Source organism: Salvelinus alpinus, chromosome 1, assembly GCF_045679555.1.
Source record: "Salvelinus alpinus chromosome 1, SLU_Salpinus.1, whole genome shotgun sequence".
NCBI classification, from domain to species: Eukaryota; Metazoa; Chordata; class Actinopteri; order Salmoniformes; family Salmonidae; genus Salvelinus; species Salvelinus alpinus.
In genome coordinates, this window is record NC_092086.1 from 115,906,338 (window position 1) to 115,924,169 (window position 17,832).

Genomic DNA, 17,832 nt, shown 5'->3' on the forward strand with positions numbered 1-17,832 from the left:
CTGCTCTTTTCCTGCAATTCATCAAACACATTTGGTGTGTCATCATAGTGGTCTCTGATTGGTGGTCCTCATTTGGTGTGGCATCATAGTGGTCTCTGATTGGTGGTCATCATTTGGTGTGTCATCATAGTAGTCTCTGATTAGTGGTCCTCATTTGGTGTGGCATCATAGTGGTCTCTGATTGGTGGTCAACATTTGGTGTGGCATCATAGTGGTCTCTGATTGGTGGTCATCATTTGGTGTGTCATCATAGTAGTCTCTGATTAGTGGTCCTCATTTGGTGTGGCATCATAGTGGTCTCTGATTGGTGGTCAACATTTGGTGTGGCATCATAGTGGTCTCTGATTGGTGGTCATCATTTGGTGTGTCATCATATTGGTCTCTGATTAGTGGTCCTCATTTGGTGTGGCATCATAGTGGTCTCTGATTGGTGGTCAACATTTGGTGTGGCATCATAGTGGTCTCTGATTGGTGGTCATCATTTGGTGTGTCATCATAGTAGTCTCTGATTAGTGGTCCTCATTTGGTGTGGCATCATAGTGGTCTCTGATTGGTGGTCATCATTTGGTGTGTCATCATATTGGTCTCTGATTAGTGGTCCTCATTTGGTGTGGCATCATAGTGGTCTCTGATTGGTGGTCAACATTTGGTGTGGCATCATAGTGGTCTCTGATTGGTGGTCATCATTTGGTGTGTCATCATAGTGGTCTCTAATTGGTGGTCAACATCTGGTGTGTCATCATAGTGGTTGGTCTCTGATTGGTGGTCATCATTTGTTGTGTCATCATAGTGGTCTCTGATTGGTGGTCATCATTTGGTGTGGCATCATAGTGGTCTCTGATTGGTGGTCATCATTTGGTGTGTCATCATAGTGGTCTCTGATTGGTGGTCAGACTCACGCAAGTGTTACCAACAAAATTAAACTTGCGCCTTTTTTAAAATGCTGATTTGAATATCATTGAGAAAACAGAAACGTGTCCAAAAATGTTTTGCGGAAACATCTTTTCGGAATTTAAAAGTAATTCTAGAAGTAATAATCTACTTTTTCAAAAGTATCTGTAGTCTGATTACAATATATTTGCTGGTAATTTAACAGATTACAGTTACAGTTTTTGGATAACCCGTTACATGTCATCAGTTACTCCCCAACCATGATTGTTTAGATGTTAAACAACTGCTCTCTATTTCTAACTTTACTCTCTCCATCACCACAGTCGATCGATATCGGCCCCGGACCAGACGGGTCATTCTCTGGGTCGGGACCTGGATGAGTCCCCTTACCTGGAGCCTTTCCTCCACGAGCTTCATGATGAGGAGCAACAGCACCCTCTGCAGGACAACCCACTACCCAACATACTGCCGCCTCGTCACTCCCACAGCCTGGAGCTGATGGACAAGATGGACCGCAAGCTGAAGAAGAAACGGCGTAACAAACAGAGGAAACACCAGAGAAACGGACAGTTTAATGACCTCTGGGTTCGCATCGAAGAGAGGTGAGATGGTTGTGCTGTGTGTTGCTGATCTAGTGAGAAAAACCCTAAAGATTTTAGTACTACAATGATATAAGTGTACGTCAGTTGGGTCGTAGGTTCAATTCCCACAGAGATCGCTTTGGATAAAAGCATCTGCTAAATGGTATATATTAAATAACTATGGGTGATGATTAGCATACTAGCATCTTATTGGGTCGGCAGGTAGACTACTGGTTAGAGTGTTGGGCCGGTAACCGAAAGGACGCTAGATCTAATCCCTGAGCTGACAAGGTAAAAATCTGTCGTCCTGAACAAGGCAGTTAACCCACTGTTCCTAGGCTGTCATTGTAAATAAGAATTTGTTCTTAACTGACTTGCCTAGTTAAATAAAAATATTATGATGTTATGTTTCTTAAATGGTGACATCACAGGTATTACATTCACCTCGTCAAGACAGTTGGTCCAGTTGAGAAGCAAATCTTGTCCTAGGTAGCTATCACTTTACGGCTTAAAGTCTGGCCAGTGTACTTGTCAGTACTTGGTGTTACTGCTCTGTCAAGGGGGATCTAACCTTTAACTGACACTTCCTGTTAGAGAGACCATGGCAGGCACAACCACCCATCATATCACATCACAAACCACTCCATTAATACGTTTTTTTCCCCCCTCAACATACATGTTATTTATGTGAATTTGTCAAGACTGGTTTTCTACTGGTTCAGTGTTATGGAAAGGAAATACGTCTAGGAAGATTGTAGCTGCAGGCAAGAGAACTTTGTGACAAAAACATGTTCCTATTTTCACAAATTTGACTAAGATCACAAAGAGAGCATTGTTAAATTTGCTATAAAGAATAACCATACAATTGTTAACATGGTTGATTCTCTGACTGATTGGTTATATATAAATATAGGGTCAGTTTCCTAAACCCGGGACTGAAAAGCCCAATGGAAACGGTCAATTGAAAGGGAAACCAGCCTTTAGTTTAATATAAAATATCCAGGAATTATCATAGACATAAGCTTTTTAACTGTCAAGGCTGACAAAGATAAATTCAAAATAATCATTTTAGTCATTCAGTTGTCTTCCTCCACGCGGCCAATAGGAGTTGTTAAATCTATCCCTGATGTCTCCTGATTCGAACCGGCCAGCCGTTTGTTGAGCCAGCCGTTTATTCTCCATCATGTTGACACAGATGGAGGGTATGAATGTATTTTACAATTTTCAAACACTGAAACAATTTATCCCAACTTCCATTTCTGTGTTTCTGCCTGCTGAAAGTCCAGGATCTGTCAGATGGACGGCTCGCTCCAGTCCTCGACTCCTGTTTCCAGACTTTATTTATTCTCCATGGAAAATAAAGCTGAACAATTAGAATACATTCCAAATGGCACCCTATTCCCTATGGGCGCTGGTCAACAGTAGTGCACCCTATTCCCTCTGGGCCCTGGTCAACAGTAGTGCACCCTATTCCCTATGGGCGCTGGTCAACAGTAGTGCACCCTATTCCCTATGGGCCCTGGTCAACAGTAGTGCACCCTATTCCCTACAGGCCCTGGTCAACAGTAGTGCACCCTATTCCCTATGGGCCCTGGTCAACAGTAGTGCACCCTATTCCCTATGGGCGCTGGTCAACAGTAGTACACCCTATTCCCTATGGGCCCTGGTCAACAGTAGTGCACCCTATTCCCTATGGGCCCTGGTCAACAGTAGTGCACCCTATTCCCTCTGGGCCCTGGTCAACAGTAGTGCACCCTATTCCCTATGGGCCCTGGTCAACAGTAGTGCACCCTATTCCCTATGGGCCCTGGTCAACAGTAGTGCACCCTATTCCCTATGGGCCCTGGTCAACAGTAGTGCACCCTATTCCCTCTGGGCCCTGGTCAACAGTAGTGCACCCTATTCCCTATGGGCCCTGGTCAACAGTAGTGCACCCTATTCCCTATGGGCCCTGGTCAACAGTAGTGCACCCTATTCCCTATAGACCCTGGTCAACAGTAGTGCACCCTATTCCCTATGGGCCCTGGTCAACAGTAGTGCACCCTATTCCCTACAGGCCCTGGTCAACAGTAGTGCACCCTATTCCCTATGGGCCCTGGTCAACAGTAGTGCACCCTATTCCCTATAGACCCTGGTCAACAGTAGTGCACCCTATTCCCTATAGACCCTGGTCAACAGTAGTGCACCCTATTCCCTATAGACCCTGGTCAACAGTAGTGCACCCTATTCCCTATAGACCCTGGTCAACAATAGTGCACCCTATTCCCTACAGACCCTGGTCAACAGTAGTGCACCCTATTCCCTATAGACCCTGGTCAACAGTAGTGCACCCTATTCCCTACAGACCCTGGTCAACAGTAGTGCACCCTATTCCCTACAGACCCTGGTCAACAGTAGTGCACCCTATTCCCTATAGGCGCTGGTCACTATAAAGGGTATGGGGACAGAGCCATAGACAATCCCAGTCCTGAAATGAAAACCTCCTGATGTTTCTAGACACATGTAGTCTACTTAAGGTCTGGAAAATGTTTTCATTCATATTCTGGACTTTGATCCAGGAACGGTAGCCTGCAGAGTTTCTCTAAACATATGGCAGTTTGTACCAAAACAGAATAAAACAGAATAAAATGGATACTTATTGTGAGTGTACCTTTCTAAAAGGAACAGGCGTAGGTCGTAGGTCGTATCCAAGAAAGCTGCCTGCTGTTGCCAAGACCAATCAATGAGAAGGAAATATTATTAAGTACAAGCATATGCCCAGTGATGAAAAGAGTTCCAGACTGATTAAATATGCTGGGTAACTTGGACCTCTGGTCAGTCCAATGCGAGTCTGAAAAGGCACCCTATTCCCTATATAGTGTACTACTTTAGACCAGAGCCCTATGGAACCCTATTCCCTATATAGTGTACTACTTTAGACCAGAGCCCTATGGCACCCTATTCCCTATATAGTGTACTACTTTAGACCAGAGCCCTATGGAACCCTATTCCCTATATAGTGCACTACTTTAGACCAGAGCCCTATGGCACCCTATTCCCTATATAGTGTACTACTTTAGACCAGAGCCCTATGGAACCCTATTCCCTATATAGTGCACTACTTTAGACCAGAGCCCTATGGAACCCTATTCCCTATATAGTGCACTACTTTAGACCAGAGTCCTATGGGCCCTGATGCACTATTTAGGAATTATGTTTCCATTTGGAATGCTCCCTAGTCATCACAGGCCTGCTGACATTCACCATTTTACCAGGGTTCAGTTCTTTCCTTTCAAGTTGAAATATGTGGCAATTACAACTTCAATTGAACATTTGTATAATGAATTTAATTAGATTTTTTTTAGAATTTCTGTATATTTTTATTTTCTTTACTAATGGGAGTTAGTTACTGGGTTGGCTTTTCTCTCATCCAATGACAGCAGGCAGAGAAGCCGGTCTGTTTGTTGTGATTGGCTGAGACCCAGTCAGCCTATCCCCAGTTCCTGGTTCTAACAGGCATGGCTACATTAAACAGGACACACTCTTTTCAAGCCATTTCGCCTGGTGGGCGCTGCTATGGATTGGACATAGATTTTAGCGCAAATACCGGTGAGTCAGTCAGTGTCGATAACTAGCTGAGTAGTCGCTCATGTCCGGATTGTGTAATCTATTCAACACATCGCTAAACCGTAGAGTACAGACTGGCTAAACCTCAGTAACGGACGATACTGATTCTTCAGAAAAAAGATGAAGTAAACAACTGGAATCGCTGAATTCACGTTATGTTTGCTATTTCATGCGGCCACAGAATAGACAGAAGCCAAACAAATGATTGTGGGTTCCAATTTCGCATTGTTTAAAGTTGAGATATATTATTCACGCAAAGTAATGAGACTGGGTGTGTAAATATGGTCAAATTGGTCTCCTGTATAGGCCCTCGAACACATAAACTAAATAAAACTAAAACCATCAGATTAAAAGTTTTTAATGAAGCCAGCAACGCAAATAATTAATCTCAGTGATTGACAGGTATCCTATATACACTACATTACCGAAAGTATGTGGACAACTACTCGTCAAACATCTCATTCCAAAATCATGGGCATTAATATGGGTTTGCTGCTATAACAGCCTCCACTCTTCTGGGAAGGCCTTCCAATAGATGTTGGAACATTGCTGCTATAACAGCCTCCACTCTTCTGGGAAGGCTTTCCAATAGATGTTGGAACATTGCTGCGGAGACTTGCTTCCATTCAGCCACAAGAGCATTAGTGAGGTCGGGGCATTGATGTTGGATTAGGCCTGGCTCGCAGTCTGCGTTCCAATTCATCCCAAAGGTGTTTGATGGGGTTGAGGTCAGGGTTCTGTGTAGGCCAATCAAGTTCTTCCACATCGATCCCGACAAATCATTTCTGAATGGACCTAGCTTTGTGCATGGGGGCCTTGTCATGCTGAAACAGGAAAGGGCCTTCCCCAAACTGTTGCCACAAAGTTGGAAGCACAGAATCGTCCAGAATGTCATTGTATGCTGTAGAGTTAAGATTTCCCTTCACTGGAACTAAGGGGCCCGAACCATGAAAAACATTATTCCTCCTCCACCAAACTTTACAGTTGGCACTATGCATTGGGGCAGGTAGCTTTCTCCTGGCATCCGCCAAACCCAGATTCCTCCGTCGGACTGCCAGATGGTGAAGCGTGATTCATCACTCCAGAGAACGTGTTTCCACTGCTCCAGAGTCCAATGGTGGCGAGCTTTACACCACTTGGCATTGAGCATTGTGATCTTAGGCTTGTGTGCGGCTTCTCGGTCCTGAAAACCCATTTCATGAAGCTCCCGACGAACAGTTCTTGTGCTGACGTTGTTGCTTCCAGAGGCAGTTTGGAACTCGGTAGTGAGTGTTGTAACCGAGGACAGATTTTTACACGCTACACGCTTTAACACTCGGCGGTCTCGTTCGGTGAGTTTGTGTGGCCTACCACTTCACCGCTGAGCCGTTGTTGCTCCTAGACGTTTCCACTTCACAATAACAGCACTTACAGTTGACCGGGCAGCTCTAGCAGGGCAGGAATTTGACAAACTGACTTGTTGGAAATGTGGAATCCTATGACGGTGCCACGTTGAAAGTCATTGAGCTCTTCAGTAAGGGCCATTTTACTACCAATTTTTGTCTATGGAGATTTGCATGGCAGTGTGCTCATTTTTATACACCTGTCAGCAACGGGTGTGGCTGAAAAAGTTGAACCCACTAATTTGAAGGGGTGTCCACATACATTTACATTTTACATTTAAGTCATTTAGCAGACGCTCTTATCCAGAGCGACTTACAAATTGGTGCATTCACCTTATGATATCCAGTGGAACAACCACTTTACAATAGTGCATCTAACTCTTTTAAGGGGGGGGGGTTAGAAGGATTACTTTATCCTATCCTAGGTATTCCTTAAAGAGGTGGGGTTTCAGGTGTCTCCGGAAGGTGGTGATTGACTCCGCTGACCTGGCGTCGTGAGGGAGTTTGTTCCACCATTGGGGTGCCAGAGCAGCGAACAGTTTTGACTGGGCTGAGCGGGAACTGTACTTCCTCAGAGGTAGGGAGGCGAGCAGGCCAGAGGTGGATGAACGCAGTGCCCTTGTTTGGGTGTAGGGCCTGATCAGAGCCTGAAGGTACGGAGGTGCCGTTCCCCTCACAGCTCCGTAGGCAAGCACCATGGTCTTGTAGCGGATGCGAGCTTCAACTGGAAGCCAGTGGAGAGAGCGGAGGAGCGGGGTGACGTGAGAGAACTTGGGAAAGTTGAACACCAGACGGGCTGCGGCGTTCTGGATGAGTTGTAGGGGTTTAATGGCACAGGCAGGGAGCCCAGCCAACAGCGAGTTGCAGTAATCCAGACGGGAGATGACAAGTGCCTGGATTAGGACCTGCGCCGCTTCCTGCGTGAGGCAGGGTCGTACTCTGCGAATGTTGTAGAGCATGAACCTACAGGAACGGGTCACCGCCTTGATGTTAGTTGAGAACGACAGGGTGTTGTCCAGGATCACGCCAAGGTTCTTAGCACTCTGGGAGGAGGACACAATGGAGTTGTCAATCGTGATGGCGAGATCATGGAACGGGCAGTCCTTCCCCGGGAGGAAGAGCAGCTCCGTCTTGCCGAGGTTCAGCTTGAGGTGGTGATCCGTCATCCACACTGATATGTCTGCCAGACATGCAGAGATGCGATTCACCACCTGGTTATCAGAGGGGGGAAAGGAGAAGATTAATTGTGTGTCGTCTGCATAGCAATGATAGGAGAGACCATGTGAGGATATGACAGAGCCAAGTGACTTGGTGTATAGCGAGAATAGGAGAGGGCCTAGAACAGAGCCCTGGGGGACACCAGTGGTACATAAAAGTAAAAAACTTTTATATATATAGACTATATATTATACATCGTTCACTTTTGGGAAAGCTACCAAGTGGCTGGACCAGTTATCTAATGTTAATTTGAACACATCTAAATTATGTTCTTATAAGAAAGATTGTCAGCTATAAAGTGTAAACCCACTAGAGTTTAATTTACCAATGAGGTCCCAGGCGGAGGGTTCGCAACTGAACGTGGACGCGCATTGAATCCCACACCTACAGTCCCCAACCTGACAACAGTCCACTACCTGACAACAGTCCACTACCTGACAGCAGTCAACTACCTGACAACAGTCCACTACCTGACAACAGTCCACTACCTGACAACAGTCCACTACCTGACAGCAGTCCACTACCTGACAACAGTCCACTACCTGACAGCAGTCAACTACCTGACAACAGTCCACTTCCTGACAACAGTACACTACCTGACAACAGTCCACTATCTGGCAACAGTCCACTACCTGGCAACAGTCCACTACCTGGCAACAGTCCACTACCTGGCAACAGTCCACTACCTGGCAACAGTCCACTACCTGACAACAGTCCACTACCTGACAACAGTCCGCTACCTGGCAACAGTCCACTACCTGGCAACAGTCCACTACCTGGCAACAGTCCACTACCTGGCAACAGTCCACTACCTGACAACAGTCCCCTACCTGACAACAGTCCCCAACCTGACAACAGTCCCCAACCTGACAACAGTCCCCAACCTGACAACAGTCCCCAACCTGGCAACAGTCCACTACCTGGCAACAGTCCACTACCTGACAACAGTCCCCAACCTGACAACAGTCCACTACCTGGCAACAGTCCCCAACCTGACAACAGTCCCCAACCTGACAACAGTCCCCAACCTGGCAACAGTCCATTACCTGACAACAGTCCCCAACCTGACAACAGTCCACTACCTGACAACAGTCCACTACCTGACAACAGTCCACTACCTGACAACAGTCCCCAACCTGACAACAGTCCCCAACCTGACAACACAACAGTCCCCAACCTGACAACAGTCCCCAACCTGACAACAGTCCCCAACCTGACAACAGTCCCCAACCTGACAACAGTCCACTACCTGACAGCAGTCCCCAACCTGACAACAGTCCCCAACCTGACAACAGTCCCCAACCTGACAACAGTCCCCAACCTGACAACAGTCCACTACCTGACAGCAGTCCACTACCTGACAACAGTCCACTACCTGACAACAGTCCCCAACCTGACAACAGTCCCCTACCTGACAACAGTCCCCAACCTGACAACACAACAGTCCACTACCTGACAACAGTCCACTACCTGACAACAGTCCCCAACCTGACAACAGTCCAAGGTTCTAGAGTTCTGGAGATCTCTGTTTGCCATCTTCATGTGGTATTAGCAGTTAAAGGTATACTCGGTGAGCATCACCACAGATATTGAGATGAGTGAGATGTAAGACTTCGCTCTCACACAGTCACACAGAGTATCTGCGCATGTGCACAGGTTCGCTTCACACTGTTACAGCGAGGTAGCCAGGAAACCAAAACAGGGAAGAAGATTGAGCCTCACGCATCAACGCTATTAGTTGTTGCGGAAATGTACCCACTATGATGTTTACTTTCTGCATCTACGTCATATTGCTGAGTCTACCTTTCAACTAGGAACAGAATCAATGTTAGGGATCATGTAGAAACAGTTCAACTAGGAACAGAATCAATGTTAGGGATCATGTAGAAACAGTTCAACTAGGAACAGAATCAATGTTAGGGATCATGTAGAAACAGTTCAACTAGGAACAGAATCAATGTTAGGGATCATGTAGAAATAGTTCAACTAGGAACAGAATCAATGTTAGGGATCATGTAGAAACAGTTCAACTAGGAACAGAATCCATGTTAGGGATCATGTAGAAACAGTTCAACTAGGAACAGAATCAATGTTAGGGATCATGTAGAAACAGCTCAACTAGGAACAGAATCAATGTTAGGGATCATGTAGAAACAGCTCAACTAGGAACAGAATCAATGTTAGGGATCATGTAGAAACAGTTCAACTAGGAACAGAATGTTAGGGATCATGTAGAAACAGTTCAACTAGGAACAGAATGTTAGGGATCATGTAGAAACAGTTCAACTAGGAACAGAATGTTAGGGATCATGTAGAAACAGTTCAACTAGGAACAGAATGTTAGGGATCATGTAGAAACAGTTCAACTAGGAACAGAATGTTAGGGATCATGTAGAAACAGTTCAACTAGGAACAGAATGTTAGGGATCGTGTAGAAACAGTTCAACTAGGAACAGAATGTTAGGGATCATGTAGAAACAGTTCAACTAGGAACAGAATGTTAGGGATCGTGTAGAAACAGTTCAACTAGGAACAGAATCCATGTTAGGGATCATGTAGAAACAGTTCAACTAGGAACAGAATGTTAGGGATCATGTAGAAACAGTTCAACTAGGAACAACGTAGAACAGATCCTCTGTGAGTGACAGGTTCTGTTGATAGAACATACAACAGTGTTGCTGTTTTGTTTAGGAAAGTCATATTGAGATGACTTCATATTTATTTCAAGGGAGAGTCTGAGACCATGTGTTGGCAGGGGATGTGTGCCCTCATCTCTCAACCCACAGATGGACATAACACACTGATTACTATCCAATATTAATCTAACATGCAATCCTCTTGTCTCTCTTGTCTCTCAGCACCACAGTCGAGTCCCCTCCTCCTCCGCTGGTCCGTATTATTAATGGTTACATCACCGTACGGCCTCACCACCACAACTACGAAAGAGGCCACGCCCACGGCAGAGCCAATTACAACAGGTTGTTGTCAGGCTCCTCCGCCTCTACGCCCCTGTGTGTCCTCTGGTTACTTTTTACAGTGTTGTGTCATATCTGGACTCTCTAGTAGCAGGTCTGTACAGGAGGTTACTGGTTCAAAACCCTCCTGCTAACATCTGGACTCTCTAGTAGCAGGTCTGTACAGGAGGTTACTGGTTCAAAACCCTCCTGCTAACATCTGGACTCTCTAATACCATATCTGTACAGGAGGTTGTTGGTTTAAAATCCTCCTGGACTCTAGTAGCAGCTCTAGTCTAAAGCATGAGGTTATTGGTTCAAATCCCTCCTGCTCACAATGAATAATCTATTTCAACACACAATGGGGGCGAATCCAAACTTTCCCTTACGTCATATTTTCAGTTAATCATGCATTGATGTTGAGTGACAATGTGACTTAAAGGGATACTTCAGGATTTTGGCAATTAAGCCATTTATGTACTTTCCCAGAGTCAGATAAACTCATGGATACAATTTGTATGTCTCTGCATCTAGTATGAAGAAATGTACAGGTAGTTTCGCCAGCCAATGCTAACTAGCGTTAGCGCAATGCCTGGAAGTCTATGTTATCTACTAGCATGCAATTGCGCTAGCGCTAGTTAGCGACTTTCTTCAAACTGCCATCAGGGGCATAAAAATGGTATCCACAAGTTCATCTGACTCTGGAGAAGTAGATAAAGGGCTTCATTGCCCAAGTCCTGCAGCATCCCTTTAATGGAAGTTAGGATTTGCCCAAATCCTGCAGCATCCCTTTAATGGAAGTTAGGATTTGCCCAAATCCTGCAGCATCCCTTTAATGGAAGTTAGGATTTGCCCAAATCCTGCAGCATCCCTTTAATGGAAGTTAGGATTTGCCCAAATCCTGCAGCATCCCTTTAATGGAAGTTAGGATTTGCCCAAATCCTGCAGCATCCCTTTAATGGAAGTTAGGATTTGCCCAAATCCTGCAGCATCCCTTTAATGGAAGTTAGGATTTGCCCAAATCCGTCTCAACTGGATCTTTTTACGTGTTTATTATTGTAAAAAAAAAGAAGCAGCAATGTATTATAATAACCCAAACGGCTCTTAGTCTAACAACATTGTGTTCTTCCAACCCCCTTAATCAATTTATTCTTCACTTTTTGAAGAATGTGTTTTGTATCGCATAATACTGTGGGAATTGTATATATCTACATATTATAGAATGTATTTTAGAAATATGACATTTTGAATGGTTGAATTTGTTTTGTTTATTTGTTGTTGTTTATAAATAGATACAGTCTATTTTCTAGACTAATGCTGGTACTAACCACCATAACCCGTATTTGACAGCCTGGTTCCCGATCTGTTTGTGCTGTCTTGGCATTGACCATTGAGCAGGGGTATTGAAATCCGACCCCGGAGGTCCATAATACTGCTGGTTTTATGTTCCCACATGATAATTAATTGCATCCACCTGGTAGGCCCAGGTCTAAATCGGTCCTTGATTTAGAGGCAATCAGCAGTGGAACTGGCTTCAAGGTCAAGATTTTGAATTGGCTATGTTATAGGCGTTGTCAAGACAGCACAAATATACCTGGAACCAGGCTACATCTCTTCTAGGTTGAAATGTGACGTCGGGGAAAAAACGATCCAAACCAGTGTTATCTACGACTTGTTGTCTGGGAGAAACGATCCAAACCAGTGTTGTCTACGGCTTGTTGTCTGGGAGAAACGAACCAAACCAGTGTTATCTACGGCTTGTTGTCTGGGAGAAACGATCCAAACCAGTGTTGTCTACGGCTTGTTGTCTGGGAGAAACGATCCAAACCAGTGTTGTCTACGGCTTGTTGTCTGGGAGAAACGATCCAAACCAGTGTTGTCTACGGCTTGTTGTCTGGGAGAAACGATCCAAACCAGTGTTGTCTACGGCTTGTTGTCTGGGAGAAACGATCCAAACCAGTGTTGTCTACGGCTTGTTGTCTGGGAGAAACGATCCAAACCAGTGTTGTCTACGGCTTGTTGTCTGGGAGAAACGATCCAAACCAGTGTTGTCTACGGCTTGTTGTCTGGGAGGAACGATCCAAACCAGTGTTGTCTACGGCTTGTTGTCTGGGAGAAACGAACCAAACCAGTGTTATCTACGGCTTGTTGTCTGGGAGAAACGATCCAAACCAGTGTTGTCTACGGCTTGTTGTCTGGGAGAAACGATCCAAACCAGTGTTGTCTACGGCTTGTTGTCTGGGAGAAACGATCCAAACCAGTGTTGTCTACGGCTTGTTGTCTGGGAGAAACGATCCAAACCAGTGTTATCTACGGCTTGTTGTCTGGGAGGAACGATCCAAACCAGTGTTGTCTACGGCTTGTTGTCTGGGAGAAACGAACCAAACCAGTGTTATCTACGGCTTGTTGTCTGGGAGGAACGATCCAAACCAGTGTTGTCTACGGCTTGTTGTCTGGGAGAAACGATCCAAACCAGTGTTGTCTACGGCTTGTTGTCTGGGAGAAACGATCCAAACCAGTGTTATCTACGGCTTGTTGTCTGGGAGAAACGATCCAAACCAGTGTTGTCTACGGCTTGTTGTCTGGGAGAAACGATCCAAACCAGTGTTGTCTACGGCTTGTTGTCTGGGAGAAACGATCCAAACCAGTGTTGTCTACGGCTTGTTGTCTGGGAGACACGATCCAAACCAGTGTTGTCTACGGCTTGTTGTCTGGGAGAAACGATCCAAACCAGTGTTGTCTACGGCTTGTTGTCTGGGAGAAACGATCCAAACCAGTGTTATCTACGGCTTGTTGTCTGGGAGGAACGATCCAAACCAGTGTTGTCTACGGCTTGTTGTCTGGGAGAAACGATCCAAACCAGTGTTGTCTACGGCTTGTTGTCTGGGAGAAACGATCCAAACCAGTGTTGTCTACGGCTTGTTGTCTGGGAGAAACGATCCAAACCAGTGTTGTCTACGGCTTGTTGTCTGGGAGAAACGATCCAAACCAGTGTTGTCTACGGCTTGTTGTCTGGGAGAAACGATCCAAACCAGTGTTGTCTACGGCTTGTTGTCTGGGAGAAACGATCCAAACCAGTGTTGTCTACGGCTTGTTGTCTGGGAGAAACGATCCAAACCAGTGTTGTCTACGGCTTGTTGTCTGGGAGAAACGATCCAAACCAGTGTTGTCTACGGCTTGTTGTCTGGGAGAAACGATCCAAACCAGTGTTGTCTACGGCTTGTTGTCTGGGAGAAACGATCCAAACCAGTGTTGTCTACGGCTTGTTGTCTGGGAGAAACGATCCAAACCAGTGTTGTCTACGGCTTGTTGTCTGGGAGAAACGATCCAAACCAGTGTTGTCTACGGCTTGTTGTCTGGGAGAAACGATCCAAACCAGTGTTGTCTACGGCTTGTTGTCTGAGAGAAACGATTCAAACCAGTGTTATCTACTGCTGATTGTTTGTCTATCGTATGCTGAGAGAATTATGTTTTCATATTTTTTACATAATGTGTTTAATTTATTTAACTTTATAGTTGTAGGTAATCTAAACATGTCTTGTGATTGTTGTTGTTCATCCCAATGTGATTTTGTTCATTTCTCTCTCCAGCCTCCCAGTCAACCTTAAGGCTGGTTTATACTAGGTCAAACAACATGTCTGTAGACTAATCGAATGTGATGTGTCCACAGACCGTCTTTAGACCGACAGTAAATCAACCTTAAGTTTGGATCATGTACTACTGTATAGCAGCAGATTGATGAAATGAGTTGTATCCTGTTGTAGCTCACTGAAATGAGTTGCATCCTGTTGTAGCTCACTGAAATGAGTTGTATCCTTTTGTAGCTCACTGAAATGAGTTGTATAAGGTTGTAGCTCACTGAAATGAGTTGTATCCTGTTGTAGCTCACTGAAATGAGTTGCATCCTGTTGTAGCTCACTGAAATGAGTTGTATCCTTTTGTAGCTCACTGAAATGAGTTGTATAAGGTTGTAGCTCACTGAAATGAGTTGTATCCTTTTGTAGCTCACTGAAATGAGTTTCATCCTGTTGTAGCTAACTGAAATGAGTTGTATCCTTTTGTAGCTCACTGAAATGAGTTGTATAAGGTTGTAGCTCACTGTAATGAGTTGTATAAGGTTGTAGCTCACTGAAATGAGTTGTATCCTGTTGTAGCTCACTGAAATGAGTTGCATCCTGTTGTAGCTCACTGAAATGAGTTGTATCCTGTTGTAGCACACTGTAATGAGTTGTATAAGGTTGTAGCTCACTGAAATTAGTTGTATCCTTTTGTAGCTCACTGAAATGAGTTGTATAAGGTTGTAGCTCACTGAAATGAGTTGTATAAGGTTGTAGCTCACTGAAATGAGTTGTATCCTGTTGTAGCTCACTGAAATGAGTTGCATCCTGTTGTAGCTCACTGAAATGAGTTGCATCCTGTTGTAGCTCACTGAAATGAGTTGTATCCTGTTGTAGCTCACTGTAATGAGTTGTATAAGGTTGTATCTCACTGAAATGAGTTGTATTCTTTTGTAGCTCACTGAAATGAGTTGTATCCTTTTGTAGCTCATTGAAATGAGTTGTATAAGGGTTTAGCTCACTGAAATGAGTTGTATAAGGTTGTAGCTCACTGAAATGAGTTGTATCCTGTTGTAGCTCACTGAAATGAGTTGTATCCTTTTGTAGCTCACTGAAATGAGTTGTATAAGGTTGTAGCTCACTGAAATGAGTTGCATCCTGTTGTAGCTCACTGAAATGAGTTGCATCCTGTTGTAGCTCACTGAAATGAGTTTCATCCTGTTGTAGCTCACTGAAATGAGTTGCATCCTGTTGTAGCTCACTGAAATGAGTTGTATCCTGTTGTAGCTCACTGAAATGAGTTGCATCCTGTTGTAGCTCACTGTAATGAGTTGTATTCTTTTGTAGCTCACTGAAATGAGTTGTATAAGGTTGTAGCTCACTGAAATGAGTTGTATAAGGTTGTAGCTCACTGAAATGAGTTGTATCCTGTTGTAGCTCACTGAAATGAGTTGTATCCTTTTGTAGCTCACTGAAATGAGTTGTATAAGGTTGTAGCTCACTGAAATGAGTTGTATCCTTTTGTAGCTCACTGAAATGAGTTGTATCCTTTTGTAGCTCACTGAAATGAGTTGTATAAGTTTGTAGCTCACTGAAATGAGTTGTATCCTGTTGTAGCTCACTGAAATGAGTTGTATAAGGTTGTAGCTCACTGTAATGAGTTGTATAAGGTTGTAGCTCACTGAAATGAGTTGTATCCTGTTGTAGCTCACTGAAATGAGTTGCATCCTGTTGTAGCTCACTGAAATGAGTTGTATCCTGTTGTAGCTCACTGTAATGAGTTGTATAAGGTTGTAGCTCACTGAAATTAGTTGTATCCTTTTGTAGCTCACTGAAATGAGTTGTATAAGGTTGTATCTCACTGAAATGAGTTGTATTCTTTTGTAGCTCACTGAAATGAGTTGTATCCTTTTGTAGCTCACTGAAATGAGTTGTATAAGGTTGTAGCTCACTGAAATGAGTTGCATCCTGTTGTAGCTCACTGAAATGAGTTGCATCCTGTTGTAGCTCACTGAAATGAGTTGCATCCTGTTGTAGCTCACTGAAATGAGTTGTATCCTGTTGTAGCTCACTGTAATGAGTTGTATAAGGTTGTATCTCACTGAAATGAGTTGTATTCTTTTGTAGCTCACTGAAATGAGTTGTATCCTTTTGTAGCTCATTGAAATGAGTTGTATAAGGGTTTAGCTCACTGAAATCAGTTGTATAAGGTTGTAGCTCACTGAAATGAGTTGTATCCTGTTGTAGCTCACTGAAATGAGTTGTATCCTTTTGTAGCTCACTGAAATGAGTTGTATCCTGTTGTAGCTCACTGAAATGAGTTGCATCCTGTTGTAGCTCACTGAAATGAGTTGTATAAGGTTGTAGCTCACTGAAATGAGTTGCATCCTGTTGTAGCTCACTGAAATGAGTTGCATCCTGTTGTAGCTCACTGAAATGAGTTGCATCCTGTTGTAGCTCACTGAAATGAGTTGCATCCTGTTGTAGCTCACTGAAATGAGTTGTATCCTGTTGTAGCTCACTGAAATGAGTTGCATCCTGTTGTAGCTCACTGTAATGAGTTGTATTCTTTTGTAGCTCACTGAAATGAGTTGTATAAGGTTGTAGCTCACTGAAATGAGTTGTATAAGGTTGTAGCTCACTGAAATGAGTTGTATCCTGTTGTAGCTCACTGAAATGAGTTGTATCCTTTTGTAGCTCACTGAAATGAGTTGTATAAGGTTGTAGCTCACTGAAATGAGTTGTATCCTTTTGTAGCTCACTGAAATGAGTTGTATCCTTTTGTAGCTCACTGAAATGAGTTGTATAAGGTTGTAGCTCACTGAAATGAGTTGTATCCTGTTGTAACTCACTGACATTTAAATTGTGAGGCATGAGATGATTGAAATATTTTTTGCTAAAATGTTGAGAACAATAAAATATTTATCTAGTTAAACGTTTGAGTCGGATGACTTTGCTAGAACTTTCCAGAATCACTCAGAGGAGAGTGTCAAATCAAATCAAGTTTATTTTATATAGCCCTTCGTACATCAGCTAATATCTCGAACAGCAAGTAATGCATGTCATGTCTAATAAGACGAATCGGTACATTAGTAATCACATTTTCTAGTTTCTGGTATATTACCGTAATATACAACACTGGCATCTCTGCAGATTATTTAACTTTTATCTAAGCAGGTATTATTTAACTTTTATCTAAAAAGGCCTCTATCACAAGGGACGTCTTCTGTTGTAGCACATTTAACGGATGGTCTGTGAGCTCCACACAACATGAGTGACATGGTATTTAACCCCCGGGCTGTTAGAGTACGATGCGGGCCCAAATGTTCCAGAATAATCCTTTCCCAAGCTCAAATGATCCAGAGACATGATACCTGGCAGATCTACTTATTGCCCCTTTTAAAAGACCAGGGAGGTTTTCATCTTTGGACAGCAGAATGGTGATAAAAAGAGAGGCGTTAAATTATGTTCTGTGGGTGTTTTCAGTCTGTTGCTGCCCTACCAGTTATTAACCTTAACTATGGCTGGCATCAGTAACTGTTGGAAAATATTCCTCCTGTACAGCACTAAAATGAATGGTGCTTTAGGGTAGAGCCTTTCGGAGGACCATTAAACCCTTTTTAACCCTACAGTGTAAGCTATA

General features: G+C 43.9%; 1 protein-coding gene across 1 annotated transcript in view; it reads left to right on the top strand.

Moving 5' to 3' along the window:
- Positions 1–12,390, top strand: part of trabd2a (TraB domain containing 2A) — a 143,321-nt gene extending 130,931 nt beyond the window's left edge. The window contains exons 6-7 of the mRNA XM_071342374.1: positions 1,215–1,493; positions 10,537–12,390. Coding sequence (XP_071198475.1) covers positions 1,215–1,493; positions 10,537–10,741 — 484 coding nt within the window. The 3' untranslated portion in view covers positions 10,742–12,390. The remainder of the gene's footprint in view (positions 1–1,214; positions 1,494–10,536) is intronic.
- The last annotated feature ends 5,442 nt before the right edge of the window (positions 12,391–17,832 follow it).